Consider the following 15,821-nt stretch of genomic DNA (forward strand, 5'->3'; position numbering starts at 1 on the left):
GGTAAGAACTTTCTTTTAGAGGGGGAGATTAAAAGAACTAGTCTTAGAAGAAAGTTAATATAAATGAAGAGACAAGATGAAAATAGGCTATAGGAAGAAGGCTGCTCTTGCCCAAACTGTAACATTTCAGTGAGAGGCCTGGCAATTACCGGAAACAATTCAGTTGGTTAGATAAATGCTTTCTCAGTTTAACTCTGTGATGTTGTGGAACTGGATAGCTGACTCTGCAGAACTTTAGAAACTGGGTAGTCATTTAAAAGGCCTGGTGTGCTAGGTGTTCAATAAATACCTAGTGAGATGATCTGGTTGCTGTTCTACCATAACAGGGATGTAGACCAGGTGACTTTAGAGCCCCTTCGTTCATTCCCTTCTCCATTTTGTCACAATCTGTGGCTTATTGTTTAGAGCTATCCATCTATCTTATTTTCTACAGTACCCAGCACTGTGCCAAACACATCGATTCAGTCACTTCATAATACTTGAATTGACCAGAAACTATGTATAAATAGATCAGCTCTAACTGTATTGCCACTGCGTTACATTATGTGTTTCCAGAATTCCAGATGTAGTATAGTGTGGGTTTTCTGGAGCGCCTTTAAAACTTACTTGTTAAAATGTTGCTTTATTTTTTACCATTTCTTTATAGTATTTTATTGAGGCGAGGTCATTTATTTTCCTATCCATTATCCTGTTTTGTCATGGTATGTGATTTATTGTCCATTTAGATCATTTTTGAGAAACATCTTTGCAACCTTGAGTAGTTTTAGTGTCACGTAGGCCTCACGTCTGGAAAACGTTGTTTAAAAGTCCTGAATGGCATCAGTGGAAAAAATTGTTACTAAATAATAATAAAGCCTTCCTAGGTCGTTGTGCCAGTAACCGCCATTGGTTATTGGTCCATTGTTTAAATGTTTGAAAATATGGAAAACCTAGCGTGAGAATAAATGTTGAAATTGATTGACAAAAACAAACAAACAAAAAAATCCAAGTAAATTTCTAAGTTTTAAATACTGTTCTTCTCCAGACCCATGGGAGTCTCTCAGTAGAATCAAGCCAAGGATAAACAGAATGTTTGGCTCTTTGTTCTGTGGCTTTCCATACATATTATTATTTAATTCTCCCCAAGCCAAACATTTACATTCATTTCTTCTGACCCCAAATTCCTTTGTCTTCACCTTATGACCTTACATTACTCTTCAGTCAAGTGTATTGTAGTTTTAATAGAGATCTCTCTTTGGTGAGAAGAATGGGGAAAGTAGAGGATCTTTCGTCTTCCCATCTCTAGTAAATCATGCAGTTTTTAAAAATGAACCTATAAAGAAAGGATGACCTACATGAATTCAAATCCCGTTTGGTACAAATATGTTTTTTACATAATTTTTTATAAACATTTACTGCACATTAAAAAAAAAAAAAAAGTCTATGTTAAATGCATTGACTCATTTAATCCTAGAAATGTACCCTATAAGGTAGTTGCTGTTGCTTTCCTCATTTTATGGGTCAGAAATCTGATGAGGCATGGAAATTTAACTGAGAAGCAGCTTACAACCCCCTTGCTTTATCAGTAAGAATACAGTAAGTAGCCTAGACCCCAAGCTCTTGTCTCTTTTTTAAGGACTTTTACCTGTATTTTTTTAAAACAAACCTTTAGAAGACCTGACCCAACTCTCTGGCATAATGGAACCATTGCTGCCTCTGACTTCCAGATGTGCCTAAAGGAGCCTCCTGAGACAATTTTTAGTCAAACACGTATTCTGTATTTTAATGGCTTCTGACCAGGGACAAGGCAGTTTTTGTCTTAAGTGCTTATTTTATTGAAGAAGGTATGTCAGATAACAGTTGTTCTCAATATTCCTTTTTTTTTTCTTTAGAATGAAATTTTAGCCTTTAACATGGCTATTTTGTCTAAGATGTCGGGGACTGTTTAATCTGTGACCTGAAGATGCTGTTATACAAAAGTTCAGTTATTGATTATTGATGAGAGTGATGAGTGAAAACTAGAAAAGCTGCTTCCCATTTTCTTCAGTTTCTTTATCTTCCTGTCCTTTAAATATCAGAGCAAAAGTTGTGCAAAACTGCTGAGTAGTCGCATTTTCTTTTTTTCTAAATATAATCTGAATCGCCCTTAGATTCTCATTTCACTAGGTTAATCATTCAATCAGAAATGTTTTAGTTATTTCTTAGAATAAAAATGTGGAATGTATACAAATAAAATTGTAAGCACTTTGAAAATATAGTTTAAATTTTACAGATAATTATGTTGTTAGTTGAATCCCAGAACTGCATGTGCTGAAATGTAAACAGTATTATGTCTTCATCCTTTGGACATTGTAGAAACTGCCAAACTGGCAAATTTTGGAAATGCTATATTCTGAGATTAGAAAAATTTGGTCATATGAAGTTAGTCAACCCTCCCGGAGAATATTTAGTATTGCAACTTCTTTTACTTCAAATTTTGCAGTCAAAATTAATTCATGGAACTGTCCCAAAATAATAATCGGATCACCATTCTTAATTTTAAAATAAGTTCATAAGGAATTGTAACAGTAGAGGACATTCCCCGGACATTCCCCTATATATTTCTTACCAGATAAATTATTTTCTGCTGAGGGGAAGAATGGAAATAAGAACATAAATACCCATAAGCATGAGGTATTAGTATGCAATGATATTCATTTTAGTAAATAACAAATAGAAACTTCTACATGTGTATTAATATTATCCTTTGCAAAATGATTATCCTGAGAGACAAAATGTTCGTTTGAATAATATCGTTACTCAGAACTTTTTTTTCCTGGAAATCTTCTAATTGCCTTGGGAACTGACAGCATAGTTTTGTATAAATCTTCATTCCTTGGAAGTCAGTTTGATTCATGGTATAATTAAAAGTCATATGCCAACTAGCTGGGTGATGAGACCCACTTGGAGGACATACTCTATATGTATACATAGATAGTAAAAGCTGCTAAAGCCAGAACCTGTGTAAGGCGGAAACCTGTCAGAGAAGGAAAACTCAAATATCTTCCACTAATAGAGAATGATAGAAAAGTGTTAAGACCGCACCCTGTCAAACACAGGAAACTCTTGAGACCCAGAAAATCAAGGCAATCCCGTCAAGTTCTAGGTCTCACAGGTTTCACTGTATGTATGTGTGTGTGTGTGTGTGCATAAATGAGACTCAACTTATTGCAAAACTGTCAGACTGGTTCTTGAGACTATTCTAAGATTGGTATTTCAAGGATGTTTTGCCCAATAGAAGTGTTCCTTCACTAATGCGTGAGGTCTTGGGAACAACACATACATTCCTTCGTTGTCCTGACACCTTCTTCGCAGGCTTTTGAAGCTCTCCTCAGAGTCCCTGGTGAAGATCTTGGCCTCTGACCTTGTAATTCAGTGTTGTTCAACATTGGCATCACTTTTTTGGGCCCCATCTGGCACCTTTTGAACCACCTGGAGGCCATTTTTCTGGCCTCCAGTTGTTCCCGGTGACATAGACTCATCTGGTGTCCCCTGGGGTTTCCTGTCATCCTGTTCCCTTTTACACCTTACTTGTTCCAACTGAGATGAAAGGGGCTCTCTCCCCAGAGACTCTCTCTGCCTCCTGGTTTCTCTAGTTCTGTTAAGGTGATAACGCTTGCTTGCACCACTACATCTTTTAGTTTATCACATTCTCCTTCAGGAAACGTGGAATACATTCCTTATGGAGTTAAGTTAGATGATTAAAATAAGTGATCACAAAATTTGCTTCTTAGAGTTAACAGATGCTGACATTGTTATATTTGCTTCAGTTGCCTTTTAAAGTAATTAAAAAAAAATACATCGTTAAAGATACAGCTAAAGTCCATCTCCACCCAGCCACTTTCACTCTCTTCTTCTGTGAAGAGAACCACTTTTCCAAATCACTTGGTATTGTTCCCATGCAAGTTACAGGTCCGTAATCTCTTATCTGAAACCTTTGAGCCTAGTGTGTTTTAAAATTCATTTTCAGGTTTAAAAAGGTAACAAGATCCCTATACTGTACATAACAGCCCAGCAGCAACTGAACCAGCACCTCATAAACAAATATATTAATATTTCTACAGCAACCTGCATGAACATTCACACTAAGTAGATTAAACACTTTAACCCTTTTATTACTACATTTTTGTCCTTAATTTATTTTTAATGGTATGTGTTTTCAGTATTGGAATGCATGCTTACTGAGTGTCTTTACATTTTTGGCCAAGCTACCAGTGAGGCCACTGCACTCTAGCAGCACCAATCTGTGGCATTACAATATACCAATGAGAGCTAGATAATTAATTTATTGCAGGCCTTTTCTGTTATGTTAGAGGCCTGGTGGTGCAGTGGTTAACAGCTCAGCTGCTAACCAAAAGGTTGGCAGTTTCAATCCACCAGCTGCTCCTTGAAAACCCTATGGGGCAGTTTTACTCTGTCCTATAGGGTCACTATGAGTCACAGTTGACAAAAGATTTGGTTTTATTTTTTTCCATTAAGTTACATGGGGAACCTCTGGTTTTCCAAATATGACACAGAAAAACCAAAACAAACCCAAAAGGGTGTCTAACTCTCACACAGGAAAGCCATAGTTATGCTGCAAGCCTTACTTCTTGGAAAAAAAGGCAAAAGTTTACAAAACTAACATGTCTAGGAAGCATCACCTAATAGAATGCTCAACCTGCGTAACAGTGAGGGTCCAGCTCCGGTCTGCTGAGCTTCATGCATTTCAGAGTGGACCCGCCTTGACGCTCAATGCATTAATACTGGAATAATGCCTTCCCTCTGAGATCTAGAGGCATAAAAAGTGGCTGGCATACCATTTATGCCAATGGAAATGGAAGAGTTTTAAATACCGTCGCTTTTCATCAGTCCAGTCAATGTTTTGCGACCAAAAGAGATTAGTGTAAATTTATGAACAAACTTGCAAGTTTTGTAGCTCTGGATTTTAGAATCTTGGATAAGAATTATGGGCATTTGTTTTCCTTTGAGACGTATGTACGGATTCTTAATTCTGCTTTTCTAGTTGGTAATATCCTTATCTCTGCTTTATCACCACCACTTCTTTCCTGCTTGTGTTGATGATTGTATTTTTCTTTCCTTGATTCCTTGAGTTGACTGCTTAGTTCGTATACTTTATTTCCTTTCTTCATAGTGAAGGTACTTGAGACTGTGGCTGTACAGTTTGAATAGAGCTTTGGTTGTGTCTCATAAGTCGTTCCAGGAATGTGTTCTCATTTTTGTGGTTTATAAGATAATCTCATTACATTCTAAAATTCCCCTTTTTGTCTCAGTATGTACTTAGTAAGGTGTTTTATACTTCCGTGGCATAGGGAGATTGTTAAGCTTTAGTCATTAATTTCTAGTGTTACTGCATTGCGGCACTTCAGTATATATGAAGTATGCATGTAATGTAAGGACCTTTTTTTTTTTTTTTTAAATTAAGAAAAGCCTACTAGAGCTTACATTTTCCAACGAGTGCTATCTTTCAAAATGTGCTTATTCTAACTGTGTTTCAATTACTCAAAAATCTCTGTCTCTTTTAATGAACTGTGAGTTTATATCCCACAAAAAATAAAAAACAAAAACCAGTGTCTTTGCTTTATAGTTATATATTTCAGACTGATGAAGAGCAGTGCTATTTAACCTTTCCCCATTTGCACCTTATTTTTCCCATGTGTCGAGTGAATGTTTTCAAAAAGCAGATCTTTACCCAAGGGATAAAAAACTTCCTCCACGGCAGTTGTTGTAAAAAAAAGTGATATCTCAGCCAAAAAAAAGAAAGGAAACAAAATTCCAAATTTTGAAGACAGTGGCATTACTGAAAAAGTATCTTAATGATTTCTTCTCCTTTTTTCTGACAACATACATTGGTGGTGATGCCCTCAAAGGGACAGCATGCATTATAAGGGAGGGTCTCATTACCTTATGATCACACATCATATGATTTTTTGTTATCAAAAAGTCACAGTGTTTGATTGTAAGCAGCAGTAGAACCAAGAGTACCATACTCAGTGGCAAACTAATATGTCATTTAGTACACCTGAATTCTCACCCCAGCAGTCACTTTATTGATTGGGCTCTGACTGAGCAGGATCCATTTTCTGAGCCTTGGTTTCTCCAGAGAAGAAGCTATCATTTGAAAAACTGTCTTAAAGACAAATACGGAAGACATTTTGACCTCTCAGAGAGAGCATCGGTTATACATTTAGGCAGTAGCCACTGTAATTATAATATGAAAGGAAACAGTATAAAGTGGTGGAATCACCCAAGTTGAGTGCTTTGATTTCATACTTGTTTGGCAAATTTCTTTTCAAGACAGTCATATAACCTCATTTTGGTTTGTTGTAGTCATCCTGTTCCTCCCAGGAGAAGTTGCATCAATTACCGTATCAACCAACACCAGATGAATTACACTTTTTATCGAAACATTTTTGTACCACTGAAAGCATTGCCACTGAGAACAGATGCAGGAACACACCAATGCGCCCCCGTTCCCGAAGCCTGAGGTATGTAGACCTAATTACAAATTGTTACGCAGTTGGGTTATCTATTTTCACTGATTTTGAGAGGATAATTTTGGCCCTCTAATTCACGTATGCACCACGCATCTGTCAGTTTCTTGTACGTGTTACTGTGATACCGGAAGCTTTGCCAACAGTATTTCAAATACCAGCAGGATCACCTGTGGTAGACAGGTTTCAGTGGAGCTTCTAGACTAAGAGAGACTAGGAAGAAGGACCTGGAGGTCTACTTCTGAAAAAAATTGGCCAATGAAAACCTTACGAATAACGGGGGAACATTGTCTGGTATAGTGCCAGAAAATGAGCCCCCCAGGTCGGAAGGCCCTTAAAATACAACTGGGGAAGAGCTGCCTTCTCAAAATAGAGTCAACCTTAATGACGTGGATAGAGTCAAGTTTTCACGACCTGTAAGCAGAGTGTCAGTGAAAAAGAAGAAGACCCTCAGACAGATGGATTGACACAGTGGCTGCAACAATGGGCTCAAACATAACAACAATTGTGAGGATGGTGAAGGACCAGGCAGCGTTTCTTCTTTTGTACATAGGGTCACTATGAGTTGGAACTGACTCTGCAGTACCAAATAACAACAACAATTTATGTATGGTGGGAGGAAGATGTTGCAGCCTGCTTCCATAAAAATTACAGCCTTGGAAACTCTGTGGGGCCGTTCTACTCTGTCCTATAGGTCGCTGTGAGTCAGAATTGACTAGATAAAAAAAAAAAGCAACGGGTAATTCATGTACGTGTTGTTAATTGATTTGTGAACTACTATAAATACAGTATGATTTTTTTTTCCATTTACATGTTACTGTTAATTACCATAGAAAAGCATCTCTTCTTTTAAATCTTCACAGTTTGCTAATTACCGTAGTAGCAGAATTCATGTTGGCTTTCAGGGGCCACCTATAAAAATTCTAGATAATGGAAATTTCAAGGCAATCTAATTATGGTGGAAGATTAGTTAAAAAAAAAAATTAGTTAAGATTCTTATTTATGTTAAGAGAGAGAAGCTTGGTTGAAAAGGAAGGACAGCAAAAATAAGAATTTATTTTCAGATTCTACATTACAAAAGTCCACACAGATCTTTTATTCTCATAATCCTAAATCTTACTTTCCCCAGAATTATGATCTAGTATGTAGGTGTTTGTGTTCCCTGAATACCGTGGATGCCAAATGCAGTACATTTGCCATTGAGTAAGGCTAGTTTTGCTTTGACCTTGTTTCAAATAATAGCATACGTCACGGTTTGGTTTCTCAGGAGGTGACTCTTAAATAGAGATTAGTGTTCAGGATGTTTATTAGGGAGTGCCTTTGGAATCAATACCTGTGGAAGGAAGGGAAGAAGCAGGATTGGGCAGAGAGAGAAGTTGAGCTAAAACACAGGTCCAACAGCCTCAGCCCATCCCATGGGGGTCTAGGTCTCAGGAGCCTATGAGCCGTTGCAGTTGTCCCTCTGGGCTGAAATGGCCTGGCCTTCGTATCCCTATCTCAGTCATTGGGTCCGTCCTTGGATGCGAACACCCTGGGAAGGGCTTGACTTTGGGAGAAGTGGCTCACTTTAGCCAACACAATCCCCAAAGGGGCTGAAAGTTGAAGGCATCTGCCAATAGCAACGGCTGGGCTGCAAATCTTCTCGAAGGGGGATTAGGGTAGTACATCTCCTTGTCCACCACAGTATGGATCTCGATGCTGTAGAAATGGCACCCTTGGCTATATTAAGGTTTTGTTTGTTAGGTGTTCAGTTGAGTATCAGAGTTTACTGAGAAGGGTGTTTTTGTTTGTTTTGTTTTAGATTCTTTTGAGCTCTGGAATAAAAGATCAATTTTACTACTTTACCTAGAGGCACTGTGTTGTACTACATAGGTCTCATTTTGGGTTTTGTGAAAAGAGTTCCTGCAAGCCATGTCCTCCCAGGAATATATAATATTCACACTGAAGTTGCACAACTATATACTACTAGGAACAGACACGAACCTACTATTGAAATACATAAAGAAAAACCCACAATGGTTGTATGCTTCTTTGTCGTATTATATATAATGCCTACCTCAGCATCCCAAATAAATATAGACCAGAAAATGGATTTCAATTATGATATCTGTGCCATGCAAGACACTTAAACCACTTCAATGGTATGTGGCAGAGCGCAGGTGTACGATAAAAGCGTGAAATTATGCTGTTAAATGTGTCCAAGATGTTAGTGTTTGCATTAATGCTTGTAGCTACCTATTTTGTTTTATATTGGAATTCATTAATTGGTTTCCAGAACTACACGAACTCATACTAAATGCAGAATAAAATCTCAATTTAAGAACATCTTCTGCACTCGTTTCATATTGCTTGTATAATTATTTTGTGGCATTCTACTTCTTGAACTTTCTTTTTGAATCCTAGTCAGGTGTCTCTGCATTTGTGAGTATGTATACATGTATACCAATGATGGATTTTGTAGTTTATTACCCAGTATACTTTTTCTTACGAAGATTGCATAGTACTTTTGATGCAACTCCTTGTTGTTAAATAAAAAGCTTATTTTCATTCCATGCTGTGACAAGTTTAAAGGGGCTATTTGCTTTCCCTGCAGCCCTGGACGTTCTCCCGCCTGCTGTGACCATGAAATAATTATGATGAACCATGTCTACAAAGAAAGGTTCCCAAAGGTAATGAATTGAATTTAAGATGCCTGACATGGAGGGAACAGACAACACAGGTTTGGAATCTGTAAGGTGGTTTCGTTATGGGACATAACAGTCCAATGCAATAATAACTGGCATAAAACAGCATTGGTGCCTTATTAGAAAGATAAAATCACTAAAGTTTTTAAGCTAAAAACTGCAGCAAACTAGCTATTCTCTGTAGTGAACTGGCTGTCACAAGAACCCTGCTGGTTGTGTGCCACACACTGGGTGGCCTGGCCAGGCGCTACATAGAGGATCTGCTTTGATAGGCCTCTGAACCATTTGTGCTCCTTGTCACGTTTTCTGGGCCTGCCGCTGTAACGTCAAGCAGGGGCCATTTTCTCTCTCAGAAGCCTATATTTTGGTGTGTCGTGAAAGAATTTTTTTTTTACCTCCTTTTGCTTTTGTGTGACCTCTCATCTCTTTAGCCATTATATTTCTAACTCTAATTATTTATTACCTTAGAAGTAAAGGTACAGTTGTAATGTTCCCCAGTTAGACTGTTAAAAGGTAGCTGAACTGAGCAGAGAGGAATTTGTGAGAGGGCATTACTAGGCCTCCGGCAGCAAGGAGCTGCTGTCTGATTGTCCCCCTCTCCCGGCGTCCATGTCTTCCCTATCAAATTGTCTCTGCACATTTGGGGGAAGACAATCCCTCCAGCCATTTCAGTTCCACCCACTCCACCCCCACCCTTTGTGCCCTAGGCAGGAGAACAAAAGGAAAACTTTGGTTTCATAAATCAGGAGTAGAGTACTTATTATTTTTAATGAACCCAACATTGATGTCATTGATTAAAGCTGTTTTAGCTATTTATCTTATGTCATTTGTTCACCAGGGACACAGATACTGTTAATGCTGGTTAGGATTTTAGGAGGAACAGGAGGAAGAAGGAAGAGGGAATCTCCCTGCATATATAATTAATTTAAGCAAGGAGTAATGATTAGGCAATAGGTGATTACTAAGAATGAAATGAAAGTAGAAAAGGGAATTTTAGATTTATTTTACCAAGGGGATCCCCGTGGCTTTTACACATGATAGAGCTCCCCACCCCCAAACAGTTCTTTTTGACCATCTTGTTGATTTAATTTTATTGTGGCAAAATATACATAGCAAAAAGTTTGCCATTTTAACCATTTTTAAGTGTACAATTCAGTGACATTAATTACATTCACCATGTGGTGCGAACATCACCACTATCCATTTCTAAAAGTTTTACTTCATCCCGAACAGAAATTCAGTACTGCTTCAGCAGTAACTCCATTCCCTCCTCCCCACATCCCTGGTAACCACTATAGCAAACTTTTGTCTCTATGTTATTTGCCGCTTCTAGGTATTTCATATAAGTGGTATTATACAATATATCCATTCATTTGTTGATGGACACTTGGGTTGGTCCCATCTTTTGGCTGTTGTGAATAATGCTGTAATGAACATTGGTATACAGGTGTCTGTTTGAGTCCCTGTTCTCAAGTCTCTTGGGCATATACCTAGTATTAGAATTACTGGGTCCTATGTTAATTCTGTGTTTAACTTTTTGAGGAAACATCAAACTGTTTTCCATAGCATCTGTACTATTTTACTTTCCCACAAGCCATGAACAAGGGTTCCAGTTTCTCCACATCCTTGCCAACACTTATTTTCTGTTGTTATGATAATCGCCATCCTAGTTGGTGTGAGGTGGTCATGATATAGCTTTTTGAGAAAGGAAGAAAGACAAGTTGCTTACTTACGGTACATTAAGACCTAGCCAAAAAAATAAACTCTTGGCTTATCCTGTGGAACTCTAGCAAGTCCTAATTTTTTAGTAGACAAAAAGATAAAGAACTAATTGATATTTTTGACAATTTATCTGAAAGGGCCCAAGATCTGAAATGAAAGCATACCAATTAACAGGTATTGTTCGAGTTATTTAAAGAAGCACACATGGACCATTTTACATTTGATACAACGTAGGAAAAAAAGTGATTATCATCTTTGGGATAGTCGGTTTCCCTTATTACCTGAAGACTTTCTTTCACACAGTGGGGCTTCTTTTAAGTTTAATTTCTAGAATTCTATTTAACAACTGGTGAAGTTCTTAGAGAAAGCTAGGTAAGTGTGGTTTAATTGTGTGTGTCTTCTCTAAATAGGCTACAGCTCAGATGGAAGAACGTCTAAAGGAAATTATCACCAGCTACTCTCCTGACAACGTTCTTCCTCTAGCAGACGGAGTACTTAGTTTTACTCACCATCAGATTATTGAACTGGGTCGAGACTGCTTGGATAAATCCCACCAGGGTCTCATCACCTCCCGATACTTCCTTGAATTACAACACAAATTAGACAAGTTGCTACAGGAGGTATGAACCATGCACCTTGTAAAGTTCTGTAGTTTGGTTTGTTTTTTTTTTTCATGAAAAAGTTACTATTATTTTTTTTAATGAGAACATTTGCTTAAAGTTGTTCCACGAGATGGAGTTCGTATTCCAGGGAAGCAAAGAAAAGAAAAAGAAAAAAAGGTTGTTATATGCTATAAATTGATTCTGGTATTATTTATAGTAATAGAAAGTTAATACAGTAACCTTTAGAGGAACCTGGGGACCCAACAATCTATGACTCCAGGATAAGTGGATTGTGAAGGATTTTGAAGCCGTGATTTTTTTCCCCCTTAACCATAAATTTATAAATTGACTCAGTGTATATACATTATTTAATGATGCTATCTAGTTCTAATATCTGGAAGAGCGAAATGGAAAATTGCTGGCTTCTTCCAGACTATGTGTCCTCTTAATTAACCTGCAAGGTGTTGGGTAGTAAATGGCAACTTACATTTTCATTAGTGTTAGTTCTTCTCCTAACAAAATATCCAATTTCCAAAATGACAGATAAACATAGGATCTGTCTAGGCCTACCAGTTGTACGCATAGCTCCTGATAACACCCAGGACAGGAAGGGAGTATATGTGTAGTGGAATGGAATTAGTGTGTAATATTGCCCTTCTGCCTGAAATTGATCAGTCACAGCCTACAAGTAAAACCTATTTAGCCCGTGTATTTAGATATATTTTTTTTTATTATCTTTTTTTTATCTCAGAGGGCATAAATTATGCCCATGTAAACATAATCCTAGGTGGTTTTCTCTAAGCATGAATATGTGAATAATTGCATAGAACTGAAGGAAAATACTAGCATCCTAGTTTTCTAGAAATCTCTCTGTCCTTGCCCCTGCTGAATTTTGTTCTGGTGAGATAAGAAGAGCCTACTTTAGTTAACAACCAGTATTTTTCTTCTCTTTCTCAACCATACTTCCCAATGGAATTTTCTATACTTTGTCCTCATTTCAACCCACTGCAGTCCACTAAAGTGTGCTTCTCAGACTACCTTTGCAGTGAACACATTGCTTTTGGCTTTTGTTGTTAATATCCAATCTACCGTGGATGAGTTCTCTTTTAAACTAAAATGAAAATGAACTTCTAGAAAAATGAGCATGTACTCTGATGTTATGACAATGTAAAATTGCGTTGTTTATGTTGTTGTTGTCAGCTGCCTTCAAGTCAGTTCCCAATTCCTGATGACCCCATGTACAATGGGATTGGACCATTATGATCCTTTAGCTGATTTTTGGAGGTAGATTATATGGCATTGTTCCTAGTCTGTCTTAGTCTGGAAGCTCTGCTGAAACCTGTCAGCCTTACAGCAACACACAAGCCTCCACTGACAGATGAGTAATGGCAGTGCTTGAGGTGCCTTGACCGGGAATTGAACCCCGGTCTTTTGTATGGAAGGTGATAATTCTACCAGTGAACCACCACTGCCCTCACAAAATTGCTGTAATAGCTTCTAAATACTTATTCTCAGTATTTCTACTTACCTTATCACAGACTGATAATAGTTCATGGACTGGCACCAGTCTTAGGACCATACTTTGAGTAGTACTAAAAAAAAAAAAAACCAGTGCTGTCGAGTCAGATCCGACTCATACAGAGTGTAAATCCCATGGGGGCGGAGATATTGTCTATTTTTTCACTTAGTATGGTATGTGATGCACGTGCTTAGTAAATTTTTGTTTAGTGAATGGCTTCAGACCCCCTCTCACTGTCTTTCTTACTGTCATATCCACTGGAACAGGCCTATTTTACTGAAACATTATTGAGTTCAACAGATTTAAAACCCTCTTTCTCCTCTCCCCCCCTTGTTTTCTTTTAAGATATGTACTCTTGTATTGTTGATACCTCTCTGAACCTCTTCTCTGCCTTTTCCAAGGGCTGCTTCTCTAACTATTGCTCCTGAAAGTTAGTTCTCCTACTATATCATCCTGGGTCCACCACTCCCTGCTCTCTCCTGGTGATTTTGTTGGCTGCCTTGGATTAAAAACCTCTGAACTCTAATGGCTTTATATCAGGACAGCAGCCCTCTCTCATATTTCGGATTCATGTGTCCACCTGCCTGCTGAATACCTTTTCATCTGGATAGCCCACCAATACAGCAGACCCAACCTGTCCGAAACTGGGCTCAGTATTTTCTCAACCAAACCTGCTTATCCTGCATATTTTGCCTCCATCATTGGCACCACCATTACCCAGTCACCTGCTAGAATTTGGAATCATATTCAACTCCCTTTTTCCCTACCGTCCATCAACCACTAGACTGTCACAGTTTGCTTCCTAAAGATTTCTCCACCTCTGCCTTCATCTTCTATTCTACAACCACTGCCTAGCTCAGGCCCTTATCAGTACTGGTCTGCCTCTCGCTCCAGTCCTAACCGCTCAAAGTCGTACTCCTGTGCAGTTGCCAGAACATCTATCTAACATGCTTCAGTGGCTCCATTCTGCGTACATGTAACAACCCCAATGTGTCATATGTGGCCCCCAGCTGGACCCTTTCTCTTCATGCATTTAACCACAATGCATTGCAACAATCTGTTAGAGGATCTCACTTCACCAGCAGATAGTGGGCTCTTTGAGGGTCAGGGATCACTAACACTCCAGTGCCTGGCACAGTACCTGCTACTTACCAGTTCCTCTATAACTCAAGGAAGGAAGAGAGGGAGAAAGTAAGGAAAAAGGAAGGAAGGATATATACACATGTGAAAAATATTTGATGTACAGTGATTTATCACCAAGTGATCTAATTCTGCTGTCCTTGTTAATCGAGTCAGCTTCCAGAAAATGCTGCAGACACTATGCCTATTACCATTTATGAGAATGCCTTGAGAATTAAGTTTGGTAAATGGTATGTTTTTGATTAAAAGAGGCAAATCAGAGAAGAATGCTGTAGTTTGCATCTGTGAGATACTCCTTACTTAATTCTAAAATTCTGTCCCATGATACTACCACAAATAGCCCTGTATTTCTCATTCCTTCATAGGCATTTCGAGAAAAGGGTAAAATTGTTATCCAAAGTGATTTACATTGAAATCCCTGATTTAGTTTTGTTTCTGTATGGCAGACTTGGCAGATGATCCCATGAAAGTTTTTTAAAAATCTTAGGAATTCAAAGATCATCTGAATTGGTCATCATAATGGAAGAAAAAATTGTTGATTTTTAGGAAAAAAAAAAACAAACCTCTTTTGGGCAGAGAAGCATATATACTTATAGCATAAAGGTCATTGCTGGGCATGAATAAGAATGTTTTCTTATATATGTTCACAGGTAAACATTTTTCTTCAGTCCTTTTGTGAAAGTTAAAACTATCTCCAGAATCACATTTACATTGCCCTTCCAGAGCCTAGAGTGTGAGCAGTAGCAGGAGGACTTGCCCTTTCTAGGAAGAGCCAAATTGTGGGGACTGACTTTGGTTTCCTCATGATGCAGTTGTTGCCAGGCTCCCGGGCACTTTACCCGTTGTCACTCTGTTGCATAGCCCTAGAAAGGTACCCTTGACTTTGAGCAGCTTGATTTAACTGATGCCTTTTTAAAGTTCTGAGGTCTTGGTCAGTTCCAGATGAATGATTTTATGTCTCAGTCCTTTTTTTTTTTTTTTCCTTCATTTAAGTGTGTTTAGCCAAAGAAAATAAAATACATGGGAAGTTATAACCTACTCTCAAATCTGGATCAAAGTATTTTTTATAGTGGCTAACACTTAAAATCCAAACACATGCGGAGTATCCATTAGTGCTTCCGTTTGAAGCTGGCTGCCAGGAAGTAATTTCTCTCCACGTGCTAATCGTGCAGTGTTTTATTTGGTTTTGTTTTAACAAACCTCCCTGCGTAAAACTAGTAAATAAAATATTATTTCAATTAACTCATTGTATTGGCCTTTGTTGTGGCTGAGAATTCTTAGAAGTAAGAAGTAGAATGAACTAGTTGTTTTTACAATTTTTAAAATGGAATTTGTAACATCGAAACTATTTTTATATTTTTTAATTTATGTATTTCTTATTTCCCTTTGAGGAAACCGCTACAAGATGTTCGGGCTTTACTTTTTTTTTTTTTTCCATATTCTTGAATTTACAAAACAGTAATTATTATAGTAAGGTGAAATTTAATGTTCGGGCCAAATTGTCAGCCCAGAAGTTGTGTTTTTTTTTTTTTGCCCCTTCACTTTTAAGGTTTTCCATTTAGGTTTGGTTCAGTGTAAACTATCAGGAAGACATACAGGATATTTCTTGGCATTTACTGCATCTTGCAAAATCGGTTTTTTA

The 15,821-nt window shown here is 37.9% G+C and overlaps 1 protein-coding gene across 12 annotated transcripts in view; it reads left to right on the top strand.

Moving 5' to 3' along the window:
- Window positions 1-15,821, top strand: part of MAST4 (microtubule associated serine/threonine kinase family member 4) — a 721,413-nt gene that overhangs the window by 636,305 nt on the left and 69,287 nt on the right. For all 12 annotated transcript variants that reach the window (XM_049864865.1, XM_049864768.1, XM_049864777.1 and 9 more), the window contains 3 exons: window positions 6,349-6,506; window positions 9,106-9,181; window positions 11,329-11,538. In XM_049864865.1, coding sequence (XP_049720822.1) covers window positions 6,349-6,506; window positions 9,106-9,181; window positions 11,329-11,538 — 444 coding nt within the window. The remainder of the gene's footprint in view (window positions 1-6,348; window positions 6,507-9,105; window positions 9,182-11,328; window positions 11,539-15,821) is intronic.

Source organism: Elephas maximus, chromosome 2, assembly GCF_024166365.1.
Source record: "Elephas maximus indicus isolate mEleMax1 chromosome 2, mEleMax1 primary haplotype, whole genome shotgun sequence".
Classification (NCBI taxonomy): Eukaryota; Metazoa; Chordata; class Mammalia; order Proboscidea; family Elephantidae; genus Elephas; species Elephas maximus.